The sequence below is a fragment of the Symphalangus syndactylus genome, chromosome 1, assembly GCF_028878055.3.
Source record: "Symphalangus syndactylus isolate Jambi chromosome 1, NHGRI_mSymSyn1-v2.1_pri, whole genome shotgun sequence".
Taxonomy (NCBI): Eukaryota; Metazoa; Chordata; class Mammalia; order Primates; family Hylobatidae; genus Symphalangus; species Symphalangus syndactylus.
In genome coordinates, this window is record NC_072423.2 from 36240608 (window position 1) to 36255558 (window position 14951).

Consider the following 14951-nt stretch of genomic DNA (forward strand, 5'->3'; position numbering starts at 1 on the left):
ATAAGGCACAAAGAAACGTATAAACTGAAGCTGTATTAAGACCTGCGACTTTTCCAAGAGGAAAGGCGTTAGTCGGCCTTTCAGGCAGAACCCGATAAATATCCAGCCAGAGAGACCGAGGTTGATCTGAAGATAGCGCAGATTCAGCTTCTCAGTGCCAAGAGGAAGTGGCTAGTTTCAGCGTCCACGGTTCCCATGGTGACTCTCCCCACTTCCGGCGGGACGTAAACGCACTCCTAGCCACCCGCCCTAATACGAGGGTAGCCCGTGACAACCAGAATGCAGCATCACTAAAGCCACTGCAGTGACTGCGATTGTGGGATCCTGACTATGTGGCGGCGGCTGCCCGTGCCAGAGGACCCGAAAATGTAAAGACAGCTTTTTGGCTTTGCAGGGTGTGGCAAGGTGAAGGGTCTCATACTCCCTCTTGGGGATCGTGGAGCGTTGGGGGTGCGTGTGGAGAAGGAGGCTTGGGGAGGAAGGGAGCTAGTGACCTGGTCCCAAGACTTTAGAGACTTTTCCAGCTGCCCCTACTCCCAGGCCCAACCAGCCCAGCCCTACTGGACTGGCAGTCAGGGCTCACTTGAAGAGGAAAGGGTGACGTCCCATGTTGCTAAGTCAGACTTAATATTATTAAAGTGGCAATACTCCTGAACTTGTTCTACACATTCAACGCAACTCCTGTCTCCAAGCTGACTTTTTTGCAAAATTAAACAAGCCGATCCTCAAATTTACATGGAAATTTAAGGGACCCAAAATAACCAACCTTAAAAACATGCTAAGTGAAAGAAGTCAGTCACAGAAAACCACATATAATATGATTCTATTTATATGAAATATCCAGAATAGATAAATATACAGAGATAGAAAGATTAGTGGTTGCCTATGGGGAGGGGCTTGGGGAGTGGTATCTAAATGGTGCAGAGTTTCTTTTGGAGGTAGTGAAAAAGTTATAAAAAATGATTGGGAGGCCAGGTGCATGGCTCAGGCCTGTAATCCCAGCACTTTGGGAGGCTGAGGCAGGAGAATTGCTTGAGCCAAGATCAAGATCAGCCTAGGCAACATAGCGAGACCCCATCTGTATAAAAAAAAATTAATTAAAGGAAAAAGATCAGGGCAGTAAATGCACAAGTCTGTGAATATACTAAAACCATTGAAAGGTAAACTTTTAATGGGTAAATTGCATAGTATTTGAATTATATCTCAATAAAGCTATTTTTAGAAAACTACTCGATGCCTTTCACTAGGGTTCAGAAAGATTTATTTTAAATGCATAAAGATTGGTTAATAGAAGAAAATGGGTTTTGAAAGAAGGAACCCCTTTTTTTAAAGGAAAGGGGTGTGATAGAATTTGAAAGATGAAGAAAGCTAATGAGGGCCCCTAATTCCCCCACCCCACATCTCTCATAGGCCAGATTTAAAATGTACAAATTCCATACCTGGAGAATTATCATTGGGATCTTGAACACTTTTATTCTCCCCTAGACTCCCAGGATAGCTGTCCCTTGCTATGTGTAGTGTGTGACATAGAAAAGGGGATTGGCCCAGGCAGGAGACAGCGCCTGAATAGGTGGTTAACCAGCCATGTGTTCCTGGGTTCCTGCTGCTCTAAGTGACTCCTGAGATTTTCCTGAGCCTGCTTGATATGATTGTAATTGAATTGTGAGAACTTGCTGTGCAGAGTTGGTCCTGCAGGCTTGGAAATGGGAATGGTAGTTACCTTCAAGGACAGAAACAGTGAAGGAGGCCTGGGGAATGCTGCATGCTGCAGATTATTGATGGACCTTCCACAGTACTCCAGACAAAGGCAACTTAAACTGTTGGCCCAAGCACCTCTATTCTGTTGTTCCTTCAAACCAACCCTGAGAGGCCACATTGAAAACCTCCCTTGGCACATAGACAATTACAGAGATGGTAATGAAGCCAATTCTGTGTTCACAGCACTGCAGGAAACACAACTGTGGATTCAATTCACCTTGTGTGGTTTACTCTTCAAGAGATGCTTAGTTCTTACCTTCAGGGAGTTTATAATTTCATTGAGGAAACAACTTGCTCATATATGAAACCACTGCAGATTAACAAAATTACAGGAGTGTTCTGGTGTCTGTAATGGCAACTTTTGGAAGAGAACACAGGGATAATCAAGAAAAAAAAAATTATCATGAACACAGACCAGTACCAAAGGGTTTTATAATGCTCCATTTTGTGTATGACAAACCTCAGCCTTGCTCTGTCTTCTGTAGGACCAAGGACTTCATGATCTGGGGCTGAAAAACCACAAACTGGAAGCTTCTGCAGGCTATAAAATTCAAAGTGATATTTACAGATGAGCTTTAAGATGGATAGAAACTGACCTATTCAGGATAGAAATTGGTTGGTAGGAGTTGGGTAGGAATAAAAAGTAGAAAGAAGAATCTACCACCAAACCAGAGAAGCAAGCCTATTTAATTCTTTGTGCTTTTTTAGAGGGAGTAAGTGGAAAAGGAAGAAGTCAGATTAGAAAACTGGTGCACTTGTTCCTCTCTAGGAACCTGAGTGTGATAAGAAATGTGGGCCAGGTGCAGTGGCTCACACCTGTAATGCCAGCACTTTGGGAGGCTAAGGTGGACAGATCACCTGAGGTCAGGAGTTCGAGACTAGCCTGGCCAACTTGGTGAAACCCCGTCTGTACTAAAAATATAAAAATTAGCTGGGTGTGGTGGTGGGCACCTGTAATCCCAGCTACTCAGGAGGCTGAGGCAGGAGAATCACTTGAACCTGGGAGGCGGAGGTTGTAGTGAGCTGAGATTGCATCACTGCACTCCAGCCTGGGTGACAAAAGTGAGACTCTATCTAAAAAAAAAAAAAAAGAAAGAAATGTTGATGTTAGGGATGGGGAAGCTGTAGTAGGGAGGGAGCAGATTAGAATTAAAGCTACCAAAATGACCTAAACAAGTCCTCCTCATAAATGATATTAAATGACTTGTTCATGACATTTGGCAGTCTTTAAACATTTCAGAGACATCAGCTTGAAAGTATAATATATGAGGAAAAAGGACATTTGTGTCAGGTGTCCTAAGACCATCCTCAGGTTCAGTGACTCACTAGAAGAACACACAGAATACCAAAACACTGCTAAGCTCCCAATTACAGTTTGTTACGGCAAAAGAATACAGATTGAATGAGCAAAAAGGCTCATAGGCTATAGTACAGGAAAGACCATGCTTCCAGTTCTCCTCTCCTAGAGGAGTCATATAAACAGCACTTAATTATCCCAGAAACAGCCTTGTGATAACATGAATGAAGTATTGCAAACCAGGGAAGCTCATCCAAGCTTTGGTGTCCAGGGTTTTTATTAGGGGATTGGTTACATGAGTATGGAGGGTACCATTGCTGACCTTGGTTACTCAGTCTCTGGCCTCTCCAGAGTTCATATTGATACCCTGTGGCCCAAGGTCCCCACCACAAATCACATTGTTATCATAAACTATCTGGTGTGGACCAAGATCCTAGGTAAATATAAACTTTTTTTTTTTTTTTTTGAGACAGGGTCTTGCTCTGTCATCCAGGCTAGAGGGCAATGGCACAATCTGGGCTCACTGCAGCCTCCACTTCCTGGGTTCAAGCGATTCTCCTGCCTTAGCCTCCTGAGTAGGTGGGATTACAGGCACCCGCCACCACACTTGGCTAATTTTTGTATTTTTAGTAGAGACAGGGTTTACCCATCTTGGCCAGGCTGGTCTTGAACTCCTGACCTCAGGTGATCCACCCACCTTGGCCTCCCAAAGTGCTGGGATTACAGGTGTGAGCCACTGTGCCCAGCTGAACATTCTTATTAGGCAAGTAATTCTGAGCACTTTAAGGTTATCTCCCAAGAGCCAGTCAAATATCAGATTGTTTTTTTTCATGTGAAGGTTTGAACAACCAAGGCCTGCTGAGTTAATCTTTTACTGCATGACACTATTTGGAGAGTTCCCATTCTGGACCTAATTCATATTATTCTCTCAGATGTTTTTCTAGGAGGATGTTAATTTTGCCCATTTTTGTAGATGAGAAAAAGGTCTCAAAAAGATTAACTACACTCTGCAATGTCAAGTAGCTAGTATTGGTAGAGCCTAGAATCAAACTCAAGCTGTAACACTTTGTTCTTGAAGGCATGAACTGTAAAATATACCTCTAAAAACTATGACTTAAGATATTGCAATAGCCACAGAATATTTCAGTGTCATTGAAAAACATAAGATAGATATTGAATCCCTCGGTCTTATTTTTCTGGCATGTTTCAGCAAATTCTGCCTGAATTTGTGCCTGAATGGACATCAACCTCATGAGAGACCTACAATAGTTCCTTTCCATTCAGAGTCTGGGTTCTTTCCAGACTAGGGATGCTGCACAGAATGGCCCAGGCTCTAAATATATCCCTCCCACTGGCTGCTGCTTTTGCTGATTCTCAAGTCCACTCTCTCTCCTGGGCCAAAATGGTTGCCAGTACCACCGTCCCCCATCCTGGCTCCTCCCTGCTCCTTATTCAATTCACCTGCACTTGAATGACTTCTAGGCTTGGTTCCTGCTCTCATCCCCTATGTCCATTTGGAGAGTGAGTACCTGCTTTGATTCTTGCCCAAGGTCCAGTCTTGACCCAGTCCCTGCCTCCCGCAGTCACAAAATGCCAGAAAGATTAGAGGGCCGCAGTCTGTTTTTCATACTGTTTTAGATCATTGTGATATGGCATAGTCACTTCCCAGTTCTAACTCAATGGGACCTAGCCCTCTGCTACACTCCTCTGCTCTCTCCCCACCCCAGCCCTGCCCTACCTAATCCACACTGAGTCTAGGCATCTATAGATACCTTGAGCCCTGATTTTTTTAAGCCAATTTTGAGTTTATTTGAATATTATATCAATGTCAGTAAAAGAATTTAATAATCATTATAATAGAATGATTTTCAGACTGGTCCAAAAAACAGAATTCAACTAAACCGAACAGGTGGATATGCTGGACAAAGGGATAATCTACATCCCAGATGGGATGGAATGGCACGGTGTGAGATTTCATCACAATACTCAGAATGGCATGGCAATTAAAACTTATGAATTGTTTATTTCTGGAATTTTCTTTCTTTCTTTTTTCTTTTTTGCGACAGGAACTTGCTCTGTCATCCAGACTGGAGTTCAGTGATGCAGTCATGGCTCACTGCAGCCTGGACAGCCCAAGCTCAAGCAATCCTCCTGCCTCAGCCTCCTGCATAGCTGGGACCACAGGCACGTGCCACCATGCCCGGCTAAATTTTTTTTTTTTTTTTTGAGACAGAGTCTCGCTCTGTCACCCAGGCTGGAGTGCAGTGGCACGATCTCAGCTCACTGCAAGCTCCGCCTGCTGGGTTCATGCCGTTCTCCTGCCTCAGCCTCCTGAGTAGCTGGGACTACAGGCGCCCGCCACCACGCCCAGCTAATTTTTTGTATTTTTTAGTAGAGACGGGGTTTCACCGTGTTAGCCAGGATGGTCTCAATCTCGTGACCTGGTAATCCGCCCGCCTCAGCCTCCCAAAGTGCTGGGATTACAGGCGTGAGCCACTGCACCCGGCCTAAATGTTTTTATAATTTGTAGAAACAAGATCTTGCTATGTTGCCCAGGTTGGTTTCAAACTACTGGGCTCAAGGGACCCTCCCTCCTTGGCCTCCCAAAGTGCTGGGATTACCGGCATGAACCACTGTGCCCAGCCCTCTCGAATTCTTTACTTAATATTTTCAGACCATGGTTGACCATGGGTAACTAAAACTTCAGAAAGCAAAACTGTATATTCCTCAGCGAATAATTCCAGTACTGATTTTGTCTGTGCTTGCTGGCAAATTAGAATTGGAGTGCTAAGCATGATTTTGTCATTGAATTTCAGATATTTATGTCATCCTTGCTGTTTGCAAGAAGTGTCTGGAAGACTTCCGTCCCCCTCCCAGGAATCTTTAGTAGAGTTGGGCTCTCCTTTCCCTTTCCTGTGATACCCACCTTGTGCTGAGATCCTGTACTTAGTTTCTCATTCTGTGTTGTTTGTTCTCCTGCCTAAGATCCTAATCCTGATTCCTGGTGTCTGATCCTCTGGACTTCTGATCCATTTCCTGAACTCAGGTCCACTGTGACCCTTAGCTTTCAGAATCTGCTCCATTCTGTGCTTTCCTCATGAACTTTTTTATCTAGCTTCTCTCGTCCTGGGGGTTCCCTGAGTCTATGCTGATTCCAGCCCACAGCCCAACACTCACAGTAGGAAGATTTTACTATTAATATCAGATCCATTATTACTGGCTGTGTGACCTGGCAAGGGACTTAGGCTCTCTGAGTCTCAATTGCTTTCACTGCAGAGTGGGGACAATAAGGCTCCTGCTCCATTCACTGTATAAGGCAATTAGGATCAGATAAACTATCATGTGCAAAAGTACTTGCAAACTATCAACCACTAACCAAATAGGTTTTTAAAATTATGACTATTACCATCATCATCAAGCTAGACTTACAAAAAATTTACTATTTGACAAAATACTAATCTTTGTTTGCTTCATCATGTCCATACCAGACTGCACACAGATCAGAGTGAGCACTAATAGTGTAAACTGGGAGCTCCTCAAGGGCAGCATCTCAGGTGGTGCTCGGGATTTGAGAAAATATGAGAGATGTTTATATTTATTTTTATCTCATCCCTTTAAATATGTATTTTATGTAGTTTCTGATTTTTGCACTATATTAGTGTGGTAATGTGTAGTATTTATAAAATGGCTGTGAATGCTGACAGTTTTTTACTGACGGGGTGATGAATTTACAAGTTTGCACTGGCCAGGCGCAGGGGCTCATGCCTGTAAACTCAGCACTTTGGGAAGCCAAAGTGGGGTGGATCTCTTGAAGTCAGGAGTTCAAGACCAGACTGGCCAACATGGTGAAACCCCATCTCTACTAAAAATACAATTAGCCGGGTGTGGTGGCATGCGCCTGTAATCCCAGCTACTCGGGAGGCTGAGGCAGGAGAACTGTTTGAATCCAGGAGGTGGAGGTTGCAGTGAGCCAAGATTGCCCGCTCCACTCCAGCCTAGGTGACAGAGCGAGACTCCGTCTCAACAACAACAACAACAACAAAAGTTCGCACTAATCTAACAACCTGATAAGGCTCTGATATAGGAACCTTCATACACTGCTTGTAGAAATATATCTATCAACCATCGAAAGACAAAATTACAACAAATTTAGTTATAGATGTAATGGCTTTTACTTGCAATTCATGAATTGAGGCAGATCCCATTATACAAAATAGAATGAGAGCTTCTCCTGTGAAATAGCAGAGCAGTGAATTTTGTAAGGTGGGAGCAAGGAAAAAGAACAATTTTTTTTTTAAAGCTGGTTAACATCAGATTGCTTCAGGTTGCTTTTTTATAAAGGTTAAAGCAAAGGGGACTTTCAAGCTAAAAGTGGCTTGTATGGGGATTTAGCTATTGTTCTGTCTCTTTCTCCTCATTTCTTGGAAGGTCAGATGAACAATTTAGTTTTGGCTTGGTGGCATGGAACTTCAGCGTGAGTGACTCCATTTTGGTGGGGCCTAGAGCCAGAGCTCTGTCCAAAGCAATGGCCTCCTATAAATTTGAACATGTCTTACAATATTTATAGCCAATTACAAAGTAATTCTACTTTTAGAATTTTATCTCTAAGGAGAGTCAACTAAGAAGAGGCAAGAGACCAAGCTGCAATGCAGGAGTTTATTGGGGCATTAAGGAACTGCAATTCAGGGGACACAGATTCAGCTCGAAGTCAAATTGTACTCCAAAGATAGGAAGGGGAGAAGGAGTTTTTAAGAAAAAGAAAAAGGAAGCTAAGGGTGATTACACAACTTCTTTTAAAGAAATTATTATTGGTGGAGGCGGCTGGCTAGCACCAGTCCATAGTTCATTGGTTGTTGTTTAGGAGACGCAGCGCTGGTGAAATATAGCTGGTTTCCAGAATGGTGTGGTCATTGCAGTTTGGACCAATTCAAGGGTTCGAGGCAAGTTCCTGTTGTGTTTTAGTTTTGGTTTGTTTGTTTTCCTTTTTGCAAGTTTGCAGGGAGTCCACAGAATGCCTTCCAGGAGGGCCGGACGCGGTGGTTCACGCCTGTAATCCCAGCACTTTGGGAGGCCGAGGCGGGCGGATCACCTGAGGTGTCGGGAGATCCAGACCGTCCTGGCCAACACGGTGAAACCCCGTCTCTACTAAAAATACAAAAAAATTAGCCGGGCATGGTGGTGCATGCCTGTAATCCCAGCTACTCGGAAGGCTGAGGCAGGATAATCGCTTGAACCCGGGAGGCGGAGGTTGCAGTGAGCGGGGATCGCGCCATTGCACTCCAGCCTGGGCAACAAGAGCGAAACTCCGTCTCAAAAAATAAGTAAATAAATAAATAAAAATAAAAAAGAATGGCTTCCCGGTTCCATCTTACAGCTGTTAACCAGAGTGACACCTGGTATATCACATTTGTATATTTGTAAATTTGTATATCACATTTCACAAGAAATAATCAGGGATGAGCATACAGATCTACGTTTAAGAATGTTCATTGCAACTTTATTTAGAATAATATTTGAAAATGTTCTAAATGCTAAACAATAAAGAAATGGAGAAGTAAACTGTGCTTAGGCTTATTGTGCAGCGTAGAGAACTAAAATAAGATTTGATATTAGTTTAAGAATTGTTTTTAAATAAAAATAAAATAAATAGAAGCCGAACCGTGCCAGGCCTGGCAGAAGAATGACAAGTGGGAGGAGTAAGAGCCGGAAAGAGTGGTGGCAGGTGAAGTCCGAGACGACAGAGGAACTGGTTTCCTCCGCTCCGTAAGGCACACAGCCTGCCCCATTAATACATGTGGAAGGGGAAAGAGACTGAATGGAGGAATGAATGCAACTTGATCCAGGTAGTGCTTCGAAAGCGGCCGCTGTACCTGTGAACCTCTCTGCCTGACAAGCGGCCAATGTACGGAATCAACTACCAAGATGGCGGCGCCCTCGAAGAATCCGCAATTAGGTCGCCGCCATGTGTCGCCTAGGAACGTACGGAATTCGACCCACGTACGGAATCAGATTCCAAGATGACGGCATCTATGAGGAAGTCACGCAGTAGGTGCAGCCATGTTGCCTGTACGTCGAGGCCGTACAAGCAGCCGCCGTACGGACTCTACTGACAAGGTGGCGGCGCCCTCGGGAAAGCCACAATGTGAGCGCGGCCATGTTCCCGGCGAACGTATGGATTCGGCCACCATACGGATACGATAATCAAGATGGCGGCGCCTGAGGGGTCTTCGGGGCTCTAGGCGAGCGACCTACTGGTTTGCGGCGGAGACGACGCACGGGGCCTGCGCAATAGGAGTACGCTGCCTGGGAGGCGTGACTAGAAGCGGAAGTAGTTGTGGGCTCCTTTGCAACCGTCTGGGACGCCGCTGAGCGGTCTGTGCAGGTTCGCGGGTCGCTGGCGGGGGTCGTGAGGGAGTGCGCCGGGAGCGGAGATATGGTGAGTACCGGGTCCAGGGAGGGGTTCGCCGGTGGAGGTCGGTCGGTTGGCAACAGTGGGGTCTGTCGGCCGACTCAGGGGTCTGTGGGGAACCATAACCGGAGTCTGTGGACTGAACGGCGGGAGTCTATGGGCAGAATGATGAACCATCTGGGAGTTCTATGGTGAGCCGCGGTGGGGGGGCTCCTTAATAGAAGTTTAGTGGGCACTCCGTGTTGCAGTTCCGTGGGAAACCATGATCGGGGGTTCTTTGGGCAGAGGGACAAGGGGGTTGTAAGGAGTCACATTGGGTGGTCTGTAGTGAGCCGTGACGAGGAGTCCGTGTCCAGGTATCCGTGGACAGCCGCGACTGGGGGTGGGTGCGGGTGCCAGGTGGGTCTATGAGGTAAACAGGGAGGGGTGCGTGGAGAACCGCGATGGGAAGTCCGCAGTGAGTTACGCGGGGTCTGTGAGGCGCCACGATGGAGGGTCGCCATGACCCATTAGCGAGTGTGGACGCAGGGAGCGGGTGTGGGTGGGTGCGTGATGGGAAGCATGGAGCAGAGTAATAGGATGACAGAGGAAGGGATGGTGGTCAGTGGGGACTGTGATGGAGAGGTTTTTTGGGGGGCCCGATGTGAAATCTGCAGGCAGAGTGGGGATCCCTGCTGACCATGGTGGAGCTGTAATGGGGGGATGAGCCGCCACGGTGGGGGCTGTTTAAGGATCCGTAATGGGGGTGCCCCGCAGGAGGGAGATGGTTCAGACCCAGAGCCTCCAGATGCCGGGGAGGACAGCAAGTCGGAGAATGGGGAGAATGCGCCCATCTACTGCATCTGCCGCAAACCGGACATCAACTGCTTCATGATGTGAGCCCGGGAGAGATAGGCGGGGCTGACACTGGCAGGGTGGGGTGAGGCCGATGGGCCGCGCCCCTCACATCTCCACCACCTGCCCCATCCTCTGCAGCGGGTGTGACAACTGCAATGAGTGGTTCCATGGGGACTGCATCCGGATCACTGAGAAGATGGCCAAGGCCATCCGTGAGTGGTACTGTCGGGAGTGCAGAGGTGAGGGCCATGGATGGACAGGGAAGGCAGGTGGGGCTTCAAGGGAGGAGGAGGAGCCACAATGGGGAATCATGGGGATTAAGTGATACACGTTTGTGGTGAGCTGGAATAGGGGCTCCATTGTGAGTGGTAATAGAAGATCCCACGGGAAGAGGCAGCTCTGCCCTGGACAGGGGTGCAGAGTAGGTGGGTGGGACAGTAAGGGAGCGAAGAGGAAGAAAGAGGTTTTGGGACCATTCATACCGTCCAGTGCTCACTCACTTTGGCCCTACTCTCTGCCCCACAGAGAAAGACCCCAAACTAGAGATTCGCTATCGGCACAAGAAGTCACGGGAGCGGGATGGCAATGAGCGGGACAGCAGTGAGCCCCGGGATGAGGGTGGAGGGCGCAAGAGGCCTGTCCCCGATCCAGACCTGCAGCGCCGGGCAGGGTCAGGGACAGGGGTTGGGGCCATGCTTGCTCGGGGCTCTGCTTCGCCCCACAAATCCTCTCCTCAGCCCTTGGTGGCCACACCCAGCCAGGTGAGTGGCTGCATAAAGTGAGTGGATGTGTAAAGTGATTCCGTTTCAGCCCTGCCTGGGTCCATGATTTCTGTTCTGGGCCCCCTCCTCCAGCATCACCAGCAGCAGCAGCAGCAGATCAAACGGTCAGCCCGCATGTGTGGTGAGTGTGAGGCATGTCGGCGCACTGAGGACTGTGGTCACTGTGACTTCTGTCGGGACATGAAGAAGTTTGGGGGCCCCAACAAGATCCGGCAGAAGTGCCGGCTGCGCCAGTGCCAGCTGCGGGCCCGGGTGAGCACGGACAGAGCTGGGTAGGGTCAGGTGCGGGAGAGCTGGTGGGTCCATGCATGGTTAGTTAAGTCTAGGCATGGATAAGCCAGGTGGGATTGGGCCTGACTGTATCTAGACAGGTGGGAAGGGGCCTGTCATGTCCAGATGAATGGGGCATGACCTTGTATGCTGGGCTGGCAGAACACCCCCACCAACCCTGGGTAGACAGAGTGGGGCCAGGTGTTTCCAGGTGGTCATGCATGTCAGTACAGATCAGCCAGGGCTGAGCATTCCTGGCAATGAGGGGTAGCAGGGAGGTGAGTCTGGGGAGGTAAGGCCAGGCCAGGTGGGTAGGGCTAGGGCAAGGCCGCCCTCCATCCACCTGGGGCTGACCTGGGCCTTCCTCCTGCCGGCACAGGAATCGTACAAGTACTTCCCTTCCTCGGTGAGTCCAGCCCCCCAGGGTGGGGTGGGGCATGCGGGCAGGGCAGTCAGGGCCAGTCCTGAGATTCTGCCCCGCAGCTCTCACCAGTGACGCCCTCAGAGTCCCTGCCAAGGCCCCGCCGGCCACTGCCCACCCAACAGCAGCCACAGCCATCACAGAAGTTAGGGCGCATCCGTGAAGATGAGGGGGCAGTGGCGTCATCAGCAGTCAAGGAGCCTCCTGAGGCTACAGCCACGCCTGAGCCACTCTCAGATGAGGACCTACCTCTGGATCCTGACCTGTATCAGGACTTCTGTGCAGGGGCCTTTGATGACCACGGCCTGGTGAGCAGACAGGAGCATCCACTGGTGGAAGGGTGGAGGTTACAGAAGCAGAGAGTATCCCTAATGAGGAGACAGAGGGTATGGAAGGCTGATATGGGACATGAGTAGGTGGTGGGGTTGTCATGAGCGGGGCAGGTGGGTCAGTGCATGCCCTGCTTGCAGCCCTGGATGAGCGACACAGAAGAGTCCCCATTCCTGGACCCCGCGCTGCGGAAGAGGGCAGTGAAAGTGAAGCATGTGAAGCGTCGGGAGAAGAAGTCTGAGAAGAAGGTGATGGAGAGGGTAAAATGGATGTGGAAAGGCAGAGGGTGGGGTTGAGGGAGAGGCAGAGGTCAGAGGCTGAATGGGGCAAGAGCCAGAAAGGGCTAGAATGGAGCAGGGGTCTGGGGTCTGGGGCTGACTTTGACTCCACCCTGACCTGACCTGTCTTGCTCAACAGAAGGAGGAGCGGTACAGGCGGCATCGGCAGAAGCAGAAGCACAAGGATAAATGGAAACACCCAGAGAGGGCTGATGCCAAGGACCCTGCGTCGCTGCCCCAGTGCCTGGGGCCTGGCTGTGTGCGCGCCGCCCAGCCCAGCTCCAAGTATTGCTCAGATGATTGTGGCATGAAGCTGGCAGCCAAGTGAGTCATTCCTGAGGGGTTCAAGGGAGTCAGGAAGTGCATGGTAGGGCCTGACCACAGCCTTCTGTATGTCTACCAATCAGCTCTCCACCATTCAGTCACCAAATAGCCACTACCCACTCACCTATCCACCTACCCACCCATCTGCCCTTGTGTCCATCCAGCCACCATTCCACCAGTCACCTATTTACTTCTCCTTTTGCCATTTGCATCTATTTTGCCATCCTCACTTACTGATCACCTCACTCATTCTGTTGCTTGCTACCTTCCCTGCAGCCGCATCTATGAGATCCTCCCCCAGCGCATCCAGCAGTGGCAGCAGAGCCCTTGCATTGCTGAAGAGCATGGCAAGAAGCTGCTCGAACGCATTCGCCGAGAGCAGCAGAGTGCCCGCACTCGCCTTCAGGAAATGGAACGCCGATTCCATGAGCTTGAGGCCATCATTCAACGTGCCAAGCAGCAGGCTGTGCGCGAGGATGAGGAGGTGAGCAAGCAGGGGCGCCAACAGGGCAGGGCCGGTACTTTGTCCTTCCCAGCCTTATTGTTCCTTCCACTCCATGCAGAGCAACGAGGGTGACAGTGATGACACAGACCTGCAGATCTTCTGTGTTTCCTGTGGGCACCCCATCAACCCACGTGTTGCCTTGCGCCACATGGAGCGCTGCTATGCCAAGGTTGGGGTGTCAGACTGAGGGGGCAGACCATGTGGGAACATCAGTGGGCCAGTGGGGGACAGATTTGTTGTCTGGGTGGTGTCTTGGGAGGGCATGCAGCGCACATCCACAGTTCCCTCCATTTGTGCTCATCCCTCCAGTATGAGAGCCAGACGTCCTTTGGGTCCATGTACCCCACACGCATTGAAGGGTAAGTGAGGGTGCCACGCAGAGTGAGAGGTGGGGGGTTAAGGCGGGGGTCAGAAGTGCGATGTGTGTGGAGCTGGGGCAGAATATGGGCACCAGCAAGGACAGGTGGACCTCCCTTCCCTCCCTCTACTACCCTCTCTACTCCAAACCCCCAGGGCCACACGACTCTTCTGTGATGTGTATAATCCTCAGAGCAAAACATACTGTAAGCGGCTCCAGGTGCTGTGCCCCGAGCACTCACGGGACCCCAAAGTAAGGTTTTCCCTCAGCTCCTCCCATTTTGCCCCTCCTCCCTGCCTCGCTGTCCCACATTCATCCCTTCCTTCCTCACCTCACCTTTCCTTCACTTTTTCCTCTCACCTTCCCTGCTGCTTCACCCTCCATTCCTCCTTTCCCATGCCTCCTCACCGTTCCCTGAACCCTCCATTCTTTTCCTTCTCCCTCCTTGAGCCCCCATTCCTATTCTCCCTTATCACCGCTATTCATCCCCCCAACCCGGCCTCCTTGCAGGTGCCAGCTGACGAGGTATGCGGGTGCCCCCTTGTACGTGATGTCTTTGAGCTCACGGGTGACTTCTGCCGCCTGCCCAAGCGCCAGTGCAATCGCCATTACTGCTGGGAGAAGCTGCGGCGTGCGGAAGTGGACTTGGAGCGCGTGCGTGTGGTAGGTTTCTGTGCGGTTTCGGTGCGGTTTCGGTGCTGCATGTGGTAGGTTTCCATGTCGGACGTGGCCGAGGGCAGGCGGGGCTGCAGGTGTTCCTGCTTAGGACTCCTGCCGCTCCCTTGGCAGTGGTACAAGCTGGACGAGCTGTTTGAGCAGGAGCGCAATGTGCGCACAGCCATGACAAACCGCGCGGGATTGCTGGCCCTGATGCTGCACCAGACGATCCAGCACGATCCCCTCACTACCGACCTGCGCTCCAGTGCCGACCGCTGAGCCTCCTGGCCCGGACCCCTCACACCCTGCATTCCAGATGGGGGAGCCGCCCGGTGCCCGTGTGTCCGTTCCTCCACTCATCTGTTTCTCCGGTTCTCCCTGTGCCCATCCACCGGTTGACCGCCCATCTGCCTTTATCAGAGGGTTAGTCCCAGTTGACATGTTCAGTGCCTGGTGGGGCTGCGGAGTCCACTCATCCTTGCCTCCTCTCCCTGGGTTTTGTTAATAAAATTTTGAAGAAACCAAGGAAGCTGTCTCCACATTGCTGCGGTTGCAACTGTTCCAGACTTCTGGATAAGATGGGGGGCGCCTGCACCCCGGGAGAGCCCAGGGACCCACATTTCCAGCCTTGCACAGGCAGAGTGTCCACACAGCGCGCATTCAGTGTGGTGACACCGCCCACACATGCTCCTGTCTCCCACCCAGAGCTGTCGTCCGCTGTGGAT

At 50.0% G+C, this 14951-nt stretch overlaps 1 protein-coding gene across 6 annotated transcripts; it reads left to right on the plus strand.

Moving 5' to 3' along the window:
- The first annotated feature begins 272 nt into the window (after positions 1-272).
- On the plus strand, positions 273-14751 carry CXXC1 (CXXC finger protein 1). Of its 6 annotated transcripts, none has more exons than XM_063639811.1 (16): positions 273-405; positions 8706-9491; positions 10221-10339; positions 10440-10540; positions 10827-11062; positions 11156-11335; positions 11733-11759; positions 11837-12082; positions 12245-12352; positions 12522-12706; positions 12983-13190; positions 13270-13380; positions 13521-13570; positions 13725-13821; positions 14080-14232; positions 14359-14751. In XM_063639811.1, the coding sequence occupies exons 2-16, from the start codon at positions 9489-9491 to the stop codon at positions 14503-14505; spliced, it is 1971 nt and encodes a 656-aa protein (XP_063495881.1). In that variant the 5' UTR covers positions 273-405; positions 8706-9488; the 3' UTR covers positions 14506-14751. The 6 variants fall into 6 exon arrangements, with proteins under 6 accessions (XP_063495881.1, XP_055155170.1, XP_055155161.1 ...); XM_063639808.1 differs by lacking the exon at positions 273-405 and adding an exon at positions 9570-9655 and having other exon boundaries at positions 8772-9491; positions 12245-12364; XM_055299195.2 differs by lacking the exon at positions 273-405 and having other exon boundaries at positions 7834-9491.
- The last annotated feature ends 200 nt before the right edge of the window (positions 14752-14951 follow it).